This window comes from Globicephala melas, chromosome 1, assembly GCF_963455315.2.
Source record: "Globicephala melas chromosome 1, mGloMel1.2, whole genome shotgun sequence".
Classification (NCBI taxonomy): Eukaryota; Metazoa; Chordata; class Mammalia; order Artiodactyla; family Delphinidae; genus Globicephala; species Globicephala melas.
The window spans coordinates 172,968,109-172,986,706 of NC_083314.1; the positions used below are offsets into that span (position 1 = coordinate 172,968,109).

The window sequence follows — 18,598 nt, forward strand, 5'->3', positions numbered from 1 at the left end:
CAGCTCCACTGCTAACCAGCTCTGTGGACTTAGGGTTGGCGACTCCATCTCCTTGGGCCACTGTTTTCTCCTCTGCAATAACTAGCAGAACAATGCAGCACCCACTTACAGGGTTGTTGGTATCACCTGTAAATTTTACAGTGCTGTGTCAATGCTGGCTATTGGCCTCAATGTTCCCATCTGTACAACGGGAATGCATTCAGCTCTTCAGTAACTCCTTCAGCCCAGGGATTTTTGATGTGAGCAACAGCAAACTGAGAAGTGCTGTGTGGAACACACTTTGGAGCCCAGTGACCTGGGTTTATAATCCTGATTCTGCTACTTGCTCTGTGACCTTGGCAAAGCCTCTTCATTTCTCTGCTGCTATGAAACTGGGGTAGTGGAGATATACATGGGGTGAGTATTTAAACCATTTTGCACAGAGGAGGTGGCCGATAAATTTTAGCTTTGTGAAAATTAAAAGTATATAGTGAAATAGAATATTAGTCCCTCTGCTTTAGCTCTTTCAGTTTGATTCCTTTATTTAAAACACAAAAAACTAGGGGGAGGGAGAGGGATGGACTGGGAGTTTGGGGTTGGTAGATGCAAACTATTACATTTAGAATGGATAAACAACAAGGCCCTAATGTATAGCACAGGGAACTATACTCAATATCCTGTGATAAACCATGATGGAAAAGAATATAAAAAAGAATGTCTATATGTGTATAACTGAATCACTTTGCTGTACAGCAGAGATTGGCACAGCATTGTAAATCAACTACACTTCAATAATAAAATTAAATAGAATAGAATAGAATAATTTTTTTAAATCTAGGGAATTCCCTGGCAGTCCAGTGGTTAGGACTCGGCACTTTCACTTCTGGGGCTGGGTTCGATCCCTGGTCGGGGATCCAAGATCCCAGCAAGCCTCATGTCGTGGCCAAAAAAAAAACTAAAGAAAACATGACCAAAAAAGTTAGCAATAGTTCATTCTTTTTGATAGATTAACAAATGCTTGTTATATTATGAGCTGTACTTTGCTATAATCAACACCAAACACTCCCATTTACCATTGCAACTAAAAGAATAAAATACCTAGGAATAAACCTACCTAGGGAGACAAAAGACCTGTACACAGAAAACTATAAGACACTGATGAAAGAAATTAAAGATGATACAAACAGGTGGAGAGATATACCATGTTCTTGGATTGGAAGAATCAATATTGTGAAAATGACTATTCTACCCAAAGTAATCTACAGATTCAGTGCAATCCCTATCAAATTACCAATGGCATTTTTTACAGAACTAGAACAAAAAATCTTAAAATTTGTATGGAGACACAAAAGACCCCAAATAGCCAAGCATTCTTGAGGGAAAAAAAACAGAGCTGGAGGAATCAGGCTCCCAGACTTAAGACTATACTACAAAGCTACAGTAATCAAGACAATATGGTATTGGCACAAAAACAGAAATATAGACCAATGGTAGAGGATAGAAAGCCCAGAGATAAACCCACACACCTATGGTCACCTAACCTATGACAAAGGAGGCAAGGATATCCAGTGGAGAAAAGACAGTCTCTTCAATAAGTGGTGCTGGGAGAACTGGACAGCTACATGTAAAAGAATGAAATTAGAACACTCCCTAACACCATACACAAAAATAAACTCAAAATGGATTAGAGACCTAAATGTAAGACCAGACACTATAAAACTCTTAGAGGAAAACATAGGCAGAACACTCTTTGACATAAATCACAGCAAGATCTTTTTTGATCCACCTCCTAGAGTAATGGAAATAAAAACAAACATAAACAAATGGGACCTAATGAAACTTAAAAGCTTTTGCACAGCAAAGGAAACCATAAACAAGACGAAAAGACAACCCTCAGACTGGGAGAAAATGTTTGCAAACGAATCAACGGACAAAGGATTAAGCTCCAAAATATATAAACAGCTCATGCAGCTCAATATTAAAAAAACAAACAACCCAATCCAAAATTGGGCAGAACACCTAAATAGACACTTCTCCAAAGAAGACATACAGATGGCCAAGAAGCACATGAAAGGCTGTTCAACATCACTAATTATTAGAGAAATGCAAATCAAAACTACAATGAGGTACACCGGTTAGAATGGGCATCAACAGAAAATCTACAAACAACAAATGCTGGAGAGGGTGTTGGAGAAAAGGGAACCCTCTTACACTGTTGGTGGGAATGTAAATTAATACAGCCACTATGGGGAACAGTATGGAGGTTCCTTAAAAAACTAAAAATAGAATTACCATATGACCCAGCAATCCCACTCCTGGGCATATACCCAGAAAAAACCATAATTCAAAAAGACACATGCACCCCAATGTTCATTGCAGCACTATTTACAATAGCCAGGTCATGGAAGCAACCTAAATGCCCATCGACAGATGAATGGATAAAGAAGATGTGGTATATATATACAATGGAATATTACTCAACCATAAAAATGAATGAAATTGGGTCATTTGTAGAGGCGTGGATGGATGTAGAGACTGTCATACAGAGTGAAGTTAAGTCAGAAAGAGAAAAACAAATACTGTATGTTAACGCATATATGTGGAACCTAGAAAAATGGTACAGATGAACTGGTTTGCAGGGCAGAAATAGAGACACAGATGTAGAGAACAAACGTATGGACACCAAGGAGGGGAAAGTGGCGGGGGTGCGTGGGGGGGAGGTGGTGTGATGAAGTGGGGGATTGGGATTGACATGTATACACTAACATGTATAAAATGGATAACTAATAAGAACCTGCTGTATAAAATAATAAAATAAAATTCAAAAAAATAACTTTTCAAGACTGGGCCTGGGTGGTGGTGCCACCTTGTGGCCACAGTTATTATCTTGAATTTAAGAACTTCAGAAGTTCTGCGTACGCACCTGAATTTGTCATTTCAGTCATGGAATAATACAGTCTTGAATGTCCTTAACATTTCAGGGTAGAGAGGGACCTTCAAGGATGCTCAGTGTTTTATTACTTCTAGCCACAGGGTGCTCCCTCCCTAGAGGAGAAGGCTTGTGCCACAATGGGACAGCTGAGTCTTAGGAAGTCCTCTGTCCCAGATCTCCATGCCTGTCAGTACATAGGGGACCAAGGAGAGCTGCTCATGACAGAGATGGAGAAACCAAGGTCCAGGGAGGTTGTGAGGTCTGCTCAGAGCTGCTCTCGCCGGAGGCATTAACCAACTGGTTAACTGAGGGCAGGGGTTGGTTTGCTTTGCTCACTGTTGTATCCTCAGCACATATTACGTTGCCATAAATATATGTTCAATGAATTAATGAAGAAAACTATCAGCCCAACCACCAGCAGTTGTGGGCCAATCATTTACTCCCAATAATTATTATTATAATAGCTGACATTCACTGAGGTTCTATTATATGCCAGGCACTGTTCTAAGCTCTACATGTGCATTGATTCATTCCCACGACCCTGGGAATGAGACGGTGCGATCATTATTCCCCAACTTACTAATGGGAAAACCGAGCCTCAGAGATCTTAAGTGACCTGCTCAAGATCACACAGCTAGGAAGTAGCCCTGCCAGGATTTGAACCCAGGCAGACAGGATTTTCCCAGAGGCTCCGAGCATGGGAGGAAAACTAGATGGGAGTTATTGGCTCTATATAGGCAAACAAGGAGGGGAAGCCGGTACTAATTACCCGCCCATCTGGAGAGGGGCCAGCGTGGACAGTGCTGCATCAGTGTTTATCCCTTGTAAAGATTTTCAATCCCGCCACCCTTGCGGGGATTGGGAAGAATGGTGGAGGGGGACCTTCAATTCTTCTTCTGGGCTGTCTTGGTGGTTCAGTTTGAGGTTGGAGAAGAGAAGAATTGGCCGTCACTAATCCACATCTCACTCCCGTTGGCAAACTGGCACAATTAGAGATGCTTCTCTGTTCTCGCAGATCTGGCTCTTCCCACTCGCTGCTCCCACATCCAATCAGCAGCGCCTCTCCTGTGTGGCCCCGCCTCTTTACCATGGCCCTGCCTCCCTAGGCCTCCCCCGCCCCCACCCAACTCTGGTCTCCATCACCTCCTGCTTGGACTACTGCAGTCTCCAGCAGGTCTCCAGCCTCCCCCTCCTCCTCCCCCCACAAGACTCCTTTTCGTCTCGCTGGAACCCAGTTCTGTGCAGACACCTCCAGGGCTCTTACTGCGATGTGAGTGAAGTCTGAACTCTGGCTAGCACTCCACGCCTGCCACCAGCCGTGCCAACCCACCTGCCTCCCTCCTTTTCAAGCAGCTCTTATTAATTTCTTTACATATCTATCCACTTGTACCCCACCTTGTTCCATACACAGGAAGAAGGCCGCTCCTGACCAAGACTCATCCTGCCAAGTTGATGCTCAGGTCTCAGAGGCCTAGTACCAAGGACACCACCCCAGGAAGTCCTTCATTTGGACCTGGTCTCTGAGTACTTTCTCTGTGCGCTCCAGTCAGTCCCCACCTCCAGCTGTATAGAAGGACTGTTAATATGGCCAAGGCTTATCCCTGCCTGACTGAGAGGTCACTGAGGTCTGCGTGCAGGAGAGATATACTTTTCTCCAACCCAATTCCACATCAAAGGACACAGGACCACCCTGGATAGTTGTGTCCTGCACGACCCCAAGAAGCACCATTCTGTAGTTGGGACGTACACAACCTACACAACAGTACAGAGCCGCCATGAAGGGAAGGCTTGGTACCCGGAGGAAATCGTGTGTGTAGTACACAACTGTTATCATTAGAGGGCGCTAGACTGGAACCCGCGCGCGCCGCTGCCTCCTAGCCTGGGGGAATCACTCCCAGGGCATAAAGGCCTCAGTTCACATTTGCAAAATGAAGATGCTCCGTGGATTAGAAACAATATATATAAATTGCCTGGTGTTGGTGGTCACAGCAATGTGTGCAAGGAAGAAAGAGAGTCATAGCTCTCACCCATCCCACCAGCCCCGTCTCAATGGAGAATCGGGGGGGCCCCGAGCTCAGCTGCATGCAGGTGATGATCTCAAACCCATAGGGTCATCGTGAAGGGGAAGGGACTCCACAGTTGTCAAGCACCCAGCCCCGCACATAGTAGTTGGTCAGCAAATGGCAGTTACTAAGGTTATACCGAGAAGACTGATTCAGCCAGACTGCCTGGGTTCAAGTCCTACTGGAGACATTTCTCAACCCTGGGCAAATTACTACATCCCGCTGTACTTCAGATGCCTCCTCCATAAAACAAGGGCAGTATTTGCATCGCAGGGTGGTGGTGAGGATTCAGCGAGTTAATTGATATAAAGTACTCAGTACAGCACCCCACCTCCTATATCAATTTGTAACCATTAGTTTTTGTCCGTTTCCCCTTCTCCAGAGGCCAAGCCAGCTGGAGTGCAGGGAAGGGCTGATGCAGTCACCGTGAGGGTGAAGAGGTGTCATGGGCCTAAGGGATCAAAGGTCAAAGACAGAAAAGGGGTTCTGGAGGCCCAACCAACGTATATGCGAGGCCAGAAACAGCCAAGGACGGAGGCAGGAGGTGGGGAGCCAGGAGCCGGCGGGGGGCACATCACGGCGGGAAGGGGAGGGCCACCAGGATGTGGGGAGGGGTGCTCAGGGCTCCATGTGCGTGCAGCCTGACTCCCGCCCCTTGGGGAGCCCTGAGTCAGCAGGGCTGCCCTGTGAGGAAGAGAACACAGGTGTTGAACGAATTTATTCATGAGAAAACTCGGGGTCCATCCTACTGGTTACAAGCTCCAGAGGCTCTTGTCGGAATAGCCGTGAGGGCCGGGGCGCCCCCAGGCAGGGGGCTGGCGGGGCTGGCAGCAGCCCTGGGACAGAAGAGCAGACGCAGGCAGCTGCGGGTACGGAGGGGCGTTCTTCCCTGCCCGCCTGCCCAGCCCCCCACCCCGGGGCCCCGCACCCCCTCTAGGGCTAAAGTGCGGCTGCGAGGAGTGGGGGGAGGGGACTTGGCAGCTGCAGAGCCACAGTGAACACAGCCGCCCCACGCGCCCTCACCCCTCCTCTTCCTCGTTCCTTGAGGCTCATCCAGAATCCATCCCACCCAGGTCCCTCCTGGGAACCTCCGGGGAAGGGAGACCCCTCCCCAGCATCCGATATTCAGAAAGAGCTTCCCAAGAGGGTGAGGCTGGCTCCATCAGCTTTGAGGGGCCTAGAACCTGGGGGGCAGGGAGAGGCACTAAGATCTGGGAGAGGGCGAGGAGGGAAGGATGCCCTCTGGTCGAGGGCATCATCCCCTCCCCCTGGCCCAGCAAGGCTCCTCCTCCCCTGCCTTCCTCCCCGCCCCCCCGAAAGCCAAGGCAGGCAGGGAGCCTGGCTCCCAGCTCCAGGGCCGGGAGGCAGCAGGGTCCTGCCCAGGCCTGACTCCCAACCATGCCGCTGAGGGAGGGCCACCGGGGAGAAGCTGCCCTGGGGACGGGGGTGCGAGGCCTTTGGGGAAGCCGGTGGGGCTGGAGCGTCCTGCTTCTTTCTGCCAGTGGTCTTCCTAGCCCTGCTTCAGGGCTGCCACGGGCAAGGCGCCCAACCCCAGCTCAGGGCCCGGCCCCACCGAGGGGCCGTGCGGGCCTTGGCGCGTCTTGGACGGCCTCACCCCAACTCAGCAGCTTAGCCAACTATCCCCCTCCCCAGGGCACATGTCTAGGAGGCAGAAAAGAAGAGAACCCCCCTCCGATGAAGAACCCTGAACACCTCTGCTTCTTCCCCCCAACTCGTGAATATATTAAATTGTGCAGCTTGGCGCCAGTCCCACCCCCTTCAGATCTCCGTGGCAACCGGGAAGCATTCCAAGTCCAAGTCTGAATCCAAGTCCATCCAGTGCCAAAGGGGGGCTTCAGCCTCTCCCCCAACTCTTCCCCGGGAGGGTGAGACCCCACATTCCACAGGGAACGAGAGGGGAGGAAGAGTCGGGGGCCTCAGTCCTCAGCCCCCTCTTCCTCTGCATGGGGGGCCCCAGGGGGATCCTCGGGCTCGGGGGGCTGCCCGCCAGGGTGCGGGTGGGAGTGGAGGCCGGGCTGGGAGCCCTGTGCATCCTCGCCCTGCACATAGAGGCTCAGCCCCTCGTGACTGGGCTCCTTGCCGCATGCCTGGCAGCTGCAGTGCAGGATCTTTTCCACCAGCTTGTCCACCCTGGGCACCTCCTCATGGCCAGGGCACTCCAAGGTCACCTGCGGAGGGCAGGAGAGAAGGGGAGAGAGGTTTCCAAGGGCCTGGGGCAGGCAGGAAGGCCCCAAGGGTAACACTCCTCATGGGACCAAGAATCCCAGAGACCCCAGAAGCCTGAGGCCACCTGGGACACCTGGGCCTGTCCAGGGGGAGGGGGGTGAGTCCCTGCAGGAGACACCTGACCTGTCTCCTCACGTCCTGCCACTTTCCTGCCCATCCCCACAGTAGCCAGAGGGCACCTTGAGGGGACCCAAGTGGTCCGCCCCTGCCTGAAATTCCCCCCACCAGGGCTCCCACTGCCCTCGCAGAAAAACCGACTCCTGACCCAGGCCACCCAGGACCTTGAGGTTGACCCCCGGAGGACCTCTCTCTCCACCCCTGACCTCCCCCCACTCCCACCAGCTCTGTCCTGCCTGATCTGCCTGAGACTTTGCACATGCCATTCCCTCTGCCTAGGAGGTCCTTGCCCCACCCGTCCCCTCCCCACCGCCCTAGACTTTGCCCACTTAACTTCTACTCAACCTTTGGACCCGAGCCCAGACATCACTTCCTCAGCGAGCCCCTCCCAACACCCCCCCACCCCGCCCAGCCAAGGCTCGCCCTGTACGAGCCCCGTTAGCGTTCACTCTTCCCCTGTTGTCGCGCCACTAGCTGCCCTTTCTTTTTCCTTCCTTCCTCCTTGTCTCTCCCTCCCTCCTTCCACAGAGCACCTTCTCCATGCCAGCTCTGGGGACACAAGGACAGGCATGGTCCTTCAAGGAACTCAGAGTCTAGCAGAGGAAACAGACTTGTCAAAATCACCCAAATGCAGATGAAAAACTGTGCGTGTGACAGATGCTCAAAGCAGAGGTACACAGTGCCTGGGGGATCAGGAAAGGGGTTCTGAGAAAATGATGCCTGAGCCAAGCGCAGAGGAATGACTAGAATTTAACTGGGGGGGGGAGGAGGAGAAAGGTAAGCCAAACGGGGAAAAGAGCATGTGCAAAGGCCCTGTGGTGGTCGTAAGCAGACAAGATAAGAGAGACTGAAAGGAGGCGGGATTGGTGTCAGGGTCAAGCTAGTGAAGAAGGTGAGAGGGGCAAGATGAAGCTAGAAAGCCTGGTGAGCCAGACCACGCCTTGTGGACAGGCCTTACGGGGTCTGGCAAAGATTTTGGTCTCATCCTATAACAATGGGAAGCCACCGAAAGGATTTCAGCATGTGACTGACATCAGAACAGAGCTTCTTGTCCTGTACATGCTGGCGTCGGACTTGTGAGCCATCACGTGGCAAGGACCATGTCTGTATCTCCAGCACGAGGCTCGAACCCTGCACACAGTGGGGCCTCACTAAGCACTTGTGGCCCAGACCGGTGCCGGCTCTGGGCGGAAGCTGGGCGGGAGCGGGCAGCCGTACTCACGATCTCCCACATGGACTGGGCCGGCATGCACGAGTCGCAGTGCACCAGGGACTCTGTGGACTGCGGGAAGGTATTGGGAACGCTGTAGCTGAAGCACTGTCCCAGGCACGCCCTGCGGGAGGAGAGCCCACCGCGTCCGTGTCACCACGGTGGAGGCGAGAACGGGCAGCCCTGTCCTCTTCCTCCCTCCTGGGCCCGTGTCCTCATCCCTTCCACCCACCACCCCGGGATCCCACCTGTTCTGGATGGACTTGGCCTCACAGCCGCTGTGGCCCACGATCTGGGTGATGTTCTTGGCCTCGCACCAGGCGCTCTTATCCGGGAACAGTGCCAGCTTGTTGATGGGCGGTGGAGCAGCCAGCAGCATGGCGGGGAGGAGAGCCCCCACCAGGACCCGAAGCATCGTGCCCGTGACCTTTGGAGCCCTTGAACTGAGTACAGACTGCAGGTGAGGCCAGCAGGGTCCAGGAGGCTGGGCAGAGGGCAGGGGGGCAGTGGTGTTACAGCGTGGCTCTGACTGCCTGGGTTTAAATCCTACCTCTGCCACTTACTAGCCAAGCACAATCTTGGACAAGTTATTTCTCCTGTATGAACCTCAAAACTGGGGCTGCTAATAGCACGAGCATCAGATGGGTATCATGGAGATTAAACAAGGTATTTCATGAAAAGCCCTGAGTGGAGAGACTAGCAGATCATACACATCCCACATGTGTTAGTTATCTTTATAACTTACTTTGTAGCTTTGAGCAAGGTACTTTTTATCTCTGTGCCTCACTTGCTTCATCTAAAGGGGGATGGTGATGCTGTGTGTGGCAATGATTATTGCAAGTACTAAGCCAGACACTCAGTTTCCAAGCACCCCGTTGCGTATTGAACAATCATTAGCTCCCTCCTCACTGTGATGTTGTGGGTCCTTGAGGGGCTGGCCTGCCAGCAGGTCTCCTGGACATGCTGCCACGGTTGTCAGCAAAGCTAACCATCTTCATGTCACTGTGAATTCTTGTGCCACCTTGGATGCATGGACCTCAGGTGAAAAAACTAACCCCAAACTAGACTACTTCTCGTTTGGATGCCCCATCAGAGCCCCAAGCCCTGAGTCTACACACACATCACTATCTCCAGCTCCAACCTCACACCTGAGTCAAACAAGAGGCGAGGCAGTCCAAGCCAAGGGCTTGACCCTCTGTGAATTGAATGGAGCGAGGCACTAATAAGGCAATACCAGAATCTGCCAGGAGATGGCGGTGCAGGGCAGAGTGTGTTTCGCAAGCATGGACTCAAAGGGGATTTTCCCAATGTTCCCCAACTTCATCTTCTGTAGGTTTCGCCCACTCTCCCACTGCAAGAACTGTGGAGGAGGGAGGCTTCAGAGAGATTCGGAAATGAGGGCAATGCTCACAAAGGGGTCCTCTGGGGGCAGGACACTGGGGAAAAGGCACTGGACTGGGAGTCTGGAATCCACACATGCTGTGGGACCCTGGACACTGTGGCCTGTGTCCCCACCTGTGAAATGAGTGGGGTGCCCTGGACTGGTGGTTTCCAAACCTGGTAGAGCGTCAGAATTCCCTGAGGACTAGTGAAGTGAAAGTTCTAGGGTGGGGTGGGATTCTGCATTTTTTTAACGAGCTTCCAGGGTGGTTCTTATATGCAGGCCAGGCTTAAGAAGTGGTCCAGCTCGGTCAGCGTCTTGGGACAGTCCCCAGAGGGGCCTGGGTGGGGCCGAAATGGGAGCAAGGGCCAAGTATGGTCCCACTGGTCCCACAGATGCCCAGTACTAGTCAGGCTGGCTCAGGGCTGGAAATGCCATTCCGAACAACGCTACCCTCAGCCCACCTTCTGCTGGAGTGGCAGGTATTTGGTAAGAAGTCGGGAAGTGAGAGTTGTTGGGGGTCTTGCGCGCTCCTGCAGGCTAACTACGTGGGCTGACTCAGCTGGGCTTGCAAGGAGGGCCCAGGCCGGCCTGCGGAGCTGTGAGTGCCTCTGCAGCGCCCCGCTCTCTCTATCCAGCAAGCTCTGCTCAGGTCCTGCCCCTTCTCCCTGCAGGAGGTCTCCGGAAGCAGAGACAAGTCCCACCTCACTGGATCTCAACGCCTGGGTGACCCCCACTCCCAGCCCAGTGGGGAAGGGTGAAGAGGGGAGAGCAGTGGGAGGTGAGTCCAGACCGTCTGCCCCATCCCAAGGGAGTCTGTGTCATGACCCAGGCTCTCACCCACACATTTCCGGTCTCACTCACAAGGTGGACAGCAAAGCCCATGTTTTCAGTACAGCCACAACCTAAACAGAATGGACTTGTTCCTAACCGGCAACCTAATTTTTCAACACCCTTAGCATCCAGGAGGCTTTCTCACCCCACCAGGTCCTTTTCTGTCCCTGGGGAATTAGCCTCTGCACCAGGGTCCGACCACCGTAGCACACCAGCGGAGACCCACCTAAGGCCAGAGCTCCCTGGGCCTCCCCAGGCGAGACTGGCCCCTAGAGACCTCAGAGAGGTCCGGGGACGTTTGTCCTATGCCTGACCCCATCAGGATCCCTCAGGAAGGCCAGGTCAGGTGGGGCAGAGGGTGATAGGTTTCCTTAGGCTCGGGAACGGAGCCTGAGGTTGTAATGAAAGTAGCCTGGAGATGAGCGCTGGGGCTGGTTTGGGGTTTGGATTAGGAGAGGTTAGGACTGATGCTATGGGCCAGGCTAAGGGGGAGCGGAGTTGAGATGGGGGCTGAGGTTAATAACAAGGTGTAGTGGGAGATGGGACACCGGTGAGTGTTTCAGGGGAGTCACTGGTCTGGAGGGTGAGGACTGGTTATCATGCGTCAGGTTGTAGCAGACGCCGAGGGGAAATGAGATAAACTGAGGCAGAAGGCCACCTCCCTTATCTACCCCCCTCTCTAGGGCACAGCTGAAGGTCAGCTGGGCCCACAGAGGGGGTGCTATAACCCAACCCACCAGGCCCGGCCTCTCACCAAGCCCTGGCTGGGACCTCAGAGGAGGGGCCAGGCCGCGCTCAGCCTCCCCAGGCCAGCAGCCCTGAGCTCCAGCCGAAGCATGGCCCCGGGAGCCTCCTAAGTTCAAGTCCCAGGTCTCCCACCTAGGAGCTGCGTGAATTCCGGAAGTACAGTCTGCCTCTCTGCACCCACCGACCTCAGCCCTAAAACGGGGAGCAGAGCCCTTTCCTTGAAAATGACTGGGAAGATGCGATGAAAGCACCCAGCACCCAGCAGGGACCCACCTCAGGCCAGTTCCCTTCCCCCGGGGGGATGGTGGGGAGGCCTGGGCTGGCATCAGAGCCAAAGCTGGCCGCTGGAGCAGGGAGCCGGGGGGGATGCAGGGCCGGTTTCCCACACACGCCCCCGTCCAGCCCCCAAGAACCCCTGCTGCCCCCCCTTCACACTGGACTCGGCTCTTTGCTAGCAGGTTTTATTTTTTGTTGGCTTGTGTTTTGTTTTTTCAGGCAGCAGCTCAGCTGATTTTTTTTTTTTTTGATCCAGCAGTCGGACCTTCCTTCCTGAGACTTGAGAGCCTCACCCAGATTCTCATCCCTTCCTCCCGCCCTGAAGGTCACACGACAAGTCACGGGAGTCCCAGAACGCCAGGGCGGGAAGGGGATCCCCCAAGCCGATCCTCTTGCTTTGCAGAGGGGTCGTCCCGAGGCACCCAGCAAGTCAGGCCAAGCAGTGCCCTTCCCCAGGCCAGGCGGTTCCCCGCAGCTTGACAGTGGTTTACCAGGCACCTTCTAGGAGGGCGGAGAGGGCAGCGAGGGTGGGGGCCTGGGGAGCTCAGAGCCTGGAGGGGAGGTCGAGGGAGGTGGGTGAAGAGGAAGCAGCTGTTCAGTGCGGGGCAGTCGGACAGCTGGAGGGGCCGGGGGAGGAGAGCTTCTCAATTCTGGATTGAACTCAGGAGCACAATTAGTTACCCGTGGTTGAGGGAACTGCACAGGCAAGGCCAGAATGGGGGTTTACGGCTATCAGCCCAGCACAGCCCTCCCACCTCCTAGGAGTAAGAGCTGCTGCCAACTGTGGGCCAGATACCGTTCTAAGGCTTTTATGTATATTCACTTATTTGGTCCTTAGAACAACCCTAGGAGACAGATATGGAATTTCCCCCATTTTACGGATGAAGAAACCGAGGCACTGGGTTTGCAAAAGAGATTTGCCCAAGCTGACACAGTTAGCATTCACTAAAGCTAAGATTTGAACTGGACAGCAGCAGGGTAACCACCAAGAGTTTCACAGAAGAGGAAGACAGGGTGACGGGGAATGACCTGGAGCAAGCAAGAGACCGGGGCTTCCCGCCCCAGCAGCTGCGTCTCTTACCCGTCAGCACTCCGGGGCTCAGCCACAGCCAGGGTTGGAAGCATGGGCGCCCCATGGGGCAGAGTTCAAATCCCAGCCTGGACTCCCCTGCAGAGGAGCACGCGGCCGTGGCCAACCCCTGGCTCCCCGGAGCCTTGCAGAAGGTACGGCGCCGCCCTTCCTCCGAGTTGTGGGGAGGCCACAACCAGGGCACCCTCAGCCCAGGGTGGGTACCTTCCTATCACCCCACCGTCCACTCCCCAATCCAAGCCCTCCGGATGCTCAGAGGCCTTGTGCCGACACCTGACACATCTGAGGCTGCCAACAACACAGAGAGAAGGCCCCTGGGGGAGGGGAGGGGACACAGCCGACCCACTCCAGCCCCGTGGAAACTGAGGCACAGAACAAGGAAGTGACGGCCCATGTCTCCCACGCAGGGGACGAGGGCAGTGAGCAGACACAGGACACCTGCCCCGGCAGCTTCCTGGGGAAGGACGGGGGTGGGGCACCAAGAACTCAGGCTTCGGGGTCGGGCCTGTGGAGTCCTCTCTACGTTTCACGCCTACCAGAACCTAGCATCTTCCCTGAGAGGCTTGCCAACAACTCAGAAGCCCGGGCCCCAGCCCTAGATATCCCGACCCCACACTCCCAGGCATCTGTATTCACTCGCACATGATTCTGAGGACCAGCCAGGTCAAGAGCCCCCCAACTCCCCAGGGAAGGGTCCCCCGTAACAGCAATGCGGACAGGGGTCACCCACCCCACTGCCTAGGCCTAGTGCCTAGAATCAAACCTGAAATTCACCCGAGGGGCCTAGATTTCAAGGAAGACCTCTGGCCCGTCCGCACCCGCCGTAGAGCACCCATTGCACAACAAGGAGTCGATTTAGTAAAACAAGTGAATAATCACCCTCCCCGTTTCCTCTTTGGGATAAATCTGAATATTCAGGGTCCTTAAGGCCAGGTACACCAGAATGTTCTTGGTACAATGGTCCACTCACCCCCAAACACACACACACACACACACACACACACACACACACACACACAGACACACACACACACACACACACACACACACCAGGCCTTCGGTTCCCAGCAACCAGCCTGGTGTGGGAGCAGCCGGAGGGCAGGGCCAGCAAATGCTTAGAAGAAGGCAAGCCTCTCCCCAGCTTTAACTTCTGCTTTCCGAAACCTCTGGAAATCCTTCCCACCTAGGCCCCGGCAGATTCAGATGGAAGCTTCTACCTGTGGGCTCTGGTGACGTCTGCATTCGCACAGAAAGCATGTGGGGTGCGGGGTGAGTTATTTTTCAAACTGATCAGACCAGATGCTCCCAGTCCCTTCCTCTCCCTGTTCTCCCCCCACCCCCTGCCCCACCCTGACACAATCAAAGGGCCGGGTCTGGGTCTCCTTTATTCACAACGGACTGTGACAGACCCCAGTTCAAACCCTAGCTCAGCCCCTTTAACTTTTCTGTGCCTCAGTTTCCTCACCTGCAAAGTGGGGGTAGCTGCCTCTTAGGGCAGTTGTGAGAATTGAACTGAAGAGGGCGTGGAAATTTCAGGAGAGGACACCTGTCACAGGATGTCCTCAGCAGAGGTCACTACGAGTGCTAGCTTTGAGTCACCCAGGGCTGCTCACCCTCCCTGCACTCTGCCTACACCCTTCTTTCTCCCCCTCCCCCCTCCCCCACACCCCCTTACCCTCCCCTCCCCCTTTCCCCTCCCCTCCCCCTCCCCCTCCCTCCCACTGGATCCTGAATGCGTCCTGAGAATATCTAAACCCCGGGGTTGCATCTGCCTCCAAGAAAATGGGTTTAGGGGAAACTCAAACAAGATGATGGCTGGGCGAGGGTTTTATGAACTGTCTGTGCTGCCAGGGTGGGAGCAGAGAGGAAGATCCCACTCAGACTCTAATTCTTGGGCCACTGACTGAAGGGAAAGGCTCCCAGAGAGACCAGCAACTTCGAGCAAACAGGCTGGGCCTGGCTGCCGGGGCGTACATGCTGCTGGGTGCAGAGGGTGTGGCATCTGTGGCCGCAGCCCTAGGCTTGGGGGTCAGCAGGAGTGAGGCAACCGCCGCAGGTCTTGGAATGAGCGCAGGGGACTTCCTTGAATGGTGCAACTGAAGGGAGGGGCGAGCCAGGGTCAGACCCCAGCCCTGATCAGCTCAGCAGGCCCACTCTGGGGTCCAAGGACAAGTTCAGGCCCAAGCTCACCCGCTGACTCCCTGTGTGCCTGGAGGCAGGACAGTACAGTGTTTACAGGCCACTGACCACTCGTTTCACCTGCCCAGGCCTCCCATTTGCCCCTGTGAAATGGGAAGCACGGCCTGGGAAAGTCCATCCTAGCAGATTCCCTCAAGAGGAGCCTGGCTCCAGCGCGCTGCTTAAGGCCACTGTGATTCCATGACCCCAGTCACCACAGGGTGGCTTCCTTCCTTCCGTCAGCGCTGGCAGAGCATGAACCAACCGTCCGGGGCGGACACGCAGGGCCAAGCCCGTGCCCCAAAGGCCTGCCCATCTCTGCCAAGCAGCTCCACCTCCCTGGCTACAGCCCCCCAGCCCAGACCACGGCCCGCCTGCCCGCAGACCCTCCTGACTGAAAACTGTCTCCAAAACAAATCGATGCTAATGAGCTGCTGCAGGGCCGGCCTACACATCTGCTCAGCAGAAGTCCCACTGCAGACTTCACCAGCATCCCTGCCCGCTCCCGCAGTCTGCGACCCTTGGGGGTGGGGGTGGGGAGAAGGAGAGAACTCAGTTGGAAATTTCACTCTAAAAGGATGAAGATATATGCGGCTAATGCACAGCACATCCTCCTGGGTCCACCCTCTAGCACACAGGCCCAAGAGAAAGAGGTCCAGCTCGCAAGGGTGGGGATGGGGGGGTCACCGACGAAATGCTCCAGCCTCGCCTTTTCTTTGGCCCCAACCAAAGGCAAACCACACCCAAGCGGTCCCAGCAACTGGAGGAGTTTCAGGAGGCTGGTGGTTTCCACAGTAACAAAGGGTGAGGGGCTCCTTGTTGACAAATTGCTTCCCCACCCCCATCCCCCGTCAGCGCCCAGCCTTTGGCCTCCGGCCCTGACCTCTGTTTTCCTGGGGTTCCCGTAGTTACAGGCTGGTGTCCTCCAGCTGGGCGAGGACCTCGGAAAGGCTGAAAATGTGCCCTTCTCCCCGGGTGCCGGCCAACCCCCTGGCCACGCCAAGGCGGCCAGCTGCCCCCTTTACTGCGGCGTGTAAAAGAGCAGAATCGCCCCGCCCAGGGAGCGGGGCGGGCAGGTGGCTGGCAGCACAGCCCAGTTGTCCAGGCCGCCTCGCGGGGGTGGAACGCTTAAGAAAACTGAGCCCCCGGAAAGGCTGGCTCCCCTGCCCCAGACTCAATTCCAGGGGGATGACCCAGGCCAGTCCCCCGGGGCAGGCGGAAGGTAGGAGGAGGGTTTCGCTTCTTTTACCAGGTCTAGGAAACTATTCACGAGCCCCGGTGGGGGCCCCGTGCCTCCGACCCGGGCTGGGGGCGCTGTCCGAATTTGAGGGCGGGGGACCAGGAAGACGCAGGAACTCAGAGAGAGACTCCCACAGCGGGGCAGGCGGAGAGACGGAGAGAAAACATAAAGGCAGAGGCACAAACCCAGGGAAATGGAAAACAGGCAGAAGCGGAGAAACAGAAAGAAAGGGGCCAGAACCAGAGAAAGAGAGGAACGGAAATAGAGAGACGGAGACACGCAGATGGGGAGACAGAAACACAGAGAGAGACAAAAAGGAGGCAGAAACGTACGGGAGTGGAGAGGCTCGTGGCGCGGCGAGGCCCGGACAGAGCAGCGGGGACGCGCGAGCCCCGCGGCCGAGCTCCGGGCGCTGCCCCGGCGGCCGCGCGGCCCGACCCGCCCTCGACCCGCCCGGCTTTCTCTCGGCCGCGCATCTCCCTCCCTTTCTCTCTTGGCCGCGGAACTCCTACCGAGAAATGGAAACCCCTGTTGAGTCGGGGGACCGGCTCGGGACGCAGGGGTGCTCCCTCGCCACCCCGTGCCGCGCCCACGTCCCCAGACCCGGCGCCCCGAGCCCCCAGCGCTCCCGGGCTCGGCGGCGGCGCCTCCGCATGGTGCCCTGGGCTGGCGGGCGGGCCGGGGGCGCGGCGCTGCGCCTGCGGCCGAAGCCTCTGGAAGCTGGGCGCCCGCGTGCCGGCCCGGGCGGGACTTACCGCGCGCGCGGCGGCGGTGGGAAGCGCGGCGCGCCCGCCGGTTCCTGCGGAGCTGTCTGCGGACCGCTGGGGGCAGGCTCGGCGCCCCCGGGAGGCTCGGGGAGGCGGCCGGCAGGGCTGGCGGCGGCCCCGCGAGGCTCGGCTGGGCTGCGCTGCGCGCTGTCTGCGGCCCCGGGCGGGCGCGCGGTGCGGGGGAGCGGCGAGCCGAGCGGCTCCGACGTCAGGGGTGTCTCCGCTCCAAATAGGGAGCGAGGGCGGGGGCAGTGGAGGGAGGGACGCGAAAAAGAAAGAGCGGGCGGGCGCGCTGGGCCGCTCCCTCCGGGCGCGCAGGAGGGGGCGCCTCAGCCGCCCGGGGCCCCGGCCCCTTCTCCCCGTCGCCCTCGAGCCCCGGGCCGGGCTCCGGCGCGGTCCGACGGCGCGGCGGAGCTACCGGGGCCGCCCTGATCGGCGCCCTAGGGGCAGGGCAGAGAGCCCGGCGCCCCGGCTCGTTCTAAAGCGCCCTCCGCCGGATTTCTCTGCGCTCGGACTTCTCTCCCAACTTTCCCCCAGCCCGGCCATCGGGCCGTGCCAGGCCTCCGGGTGACAAAGATGGAAGTATTCCTTTTTGTGGGAACCGGGTGCTGCAGTCTTGCTCCGAGGGTGTGGCGCCCCAGTCCACCGAGCCGCGGCACCAGGAGACTGTCCTCCCTCAGTCCTGCGGTGCGCCCAACCTATCCGCTCCCGGCCGTGCGACCCGGGGCTGGTCCGCGCTCTTAGTTCCCTAGTGTCACTCGACCTCTGCCCGGCCTCGCCTCAGCGCCAGGCACTTGGCTTAAGTGTGCAGAGAAGGGTCTGAGAGTCCCGAGAAGGACTATCCGGAACGTCGGAAACTGAACTCACTTCTCTGACTCCTGGGAAGAGCAGAGCGCCCAGCGCGGCGTCCCAGCCTCAGCTGTTGGGTACGGGGGTACCCAGCTTAACAGCCTGTACCTGGGCACTCGGGCGGGTTTCGGTCGTACCCTCTCTGTTTGGTGTGCCAGTGAAGTGAGAAAATAGCTTTGCTCCTGGAAAGTAGTAGCCCGGTCCTGAGACAAGATTTAGGAATTTTGCGTTCTACCACAGTGGTGGGTGTCCATGCATCTCACCCCAGCCTGGCTGAAGCCCCCTGATGGAAGCAGCCCTGCTCATCCAATGTCACAGGTTGCCGAGCATCCCGGTGGCTCCTAGTGGACTGTTGATAATTCCATGGTGTACGCTGACCTATCTGCCTCTCCAAACCCAGTATTGCGTCTCTATACCTCCTAGCTCTTGCTTGTGCTGTTCCCTCTGCCTGGGGTTCCCTTCCCCTCCTTTCATCTCCTAGTAAAGGCATTCTTCAAGCACCAGATTGGAAAGCCTTCCCAAGACCCAAGTAGCATAAACCCCTCCCTTCTACGGTGTGATCCTGGAAGCACAGGATACATACCCTCTGTTCATGGTAATTTCCCTCTAGACTAGTTGATCTCTTTCCTCCACTTGACTGTGGGCTCCTTGAGGGCAGGGATCGCCTGTGTCAGTGTCCCCAGGGCTT

General features: G+C 56.2%; 1 protein-coding gene across 3 annotated transcripts; it reads right to left on the reverse strand.

Annotated features, from left to right (window-relative positions):
- Positions 1-5,659: 5,659 nt before the first annotated feature.
- On the reverse strand, positions 5,660-17,207 carry NBL1 (NBL1, DAN family BMP antagonist). Of its 3 annotated transcripts, XM_030876435.3 has the most exons (5): positions 15,422-15,524; positions 10,634-10,637; positions 8,797-8,985; positions 8,561-8,672; positions 5,660-7,163 (listed from the first exon to the last, which is right to left on the reverse strand). In XM_030876435.3, the coding sequence occupies exons 1-5, from the start codon at positions 15,507-15,509 to the stop codon at positions 6,912-6,914; spliced, it is 645 nt and encodes a 214-aa protein (XP_030732295.1). In that variant the 5' UTR covers positions 15,510-15,524; the 3' UTR covers positions 5,660-6,911. The 3 variants fall into 3 exon arrangements, with proteins under 3 accessions (XP_030732295.1, XP_030732289.1, XP_060166248.1); XM_030876429.3 differs by lacking the exons at positions 10,634-10,637; positions 15,422-15,524 and adding an exon at positions 17,050-17,207 and having other exon boundaries at positions 8,797-9,032; XM_060310265.2 differs by lacking the exons at positions 10,634-10,637; positions 15,422-15,524 and adding an exon at positions 15,938-16,542 and having other exon boundaries at positions 8,797-9,032.
- Positions 17,208-18,598: the final 1,391 nt, after the last annotated feature.

Bases quoted from the DNA above. Each gene is read 5' to 3' on its own strand.
- NBL1 (XM_030876435.3), bottom strand. From the start codon at position 15,509: ATGTGTAGGCCGGCCCTGCAGCAGCTCATTAGCATCGATTTGTTTTGG. The intron at 8,673-8,796 runs GTGGGATCCCGG...CTCCTCCCGCAG, and splicing joins GCCAAGTCCATCCAGAACAG to GGCGTGCCTGGGACAGTGCT. The intron at 7,164-8,560 runs GTGAGTACGGCT...TGCCCTCCGCAG, and splicing joins CCCAGTCCATGTGGGAGATC to GTGACCTTGGAGTGCCCTGG.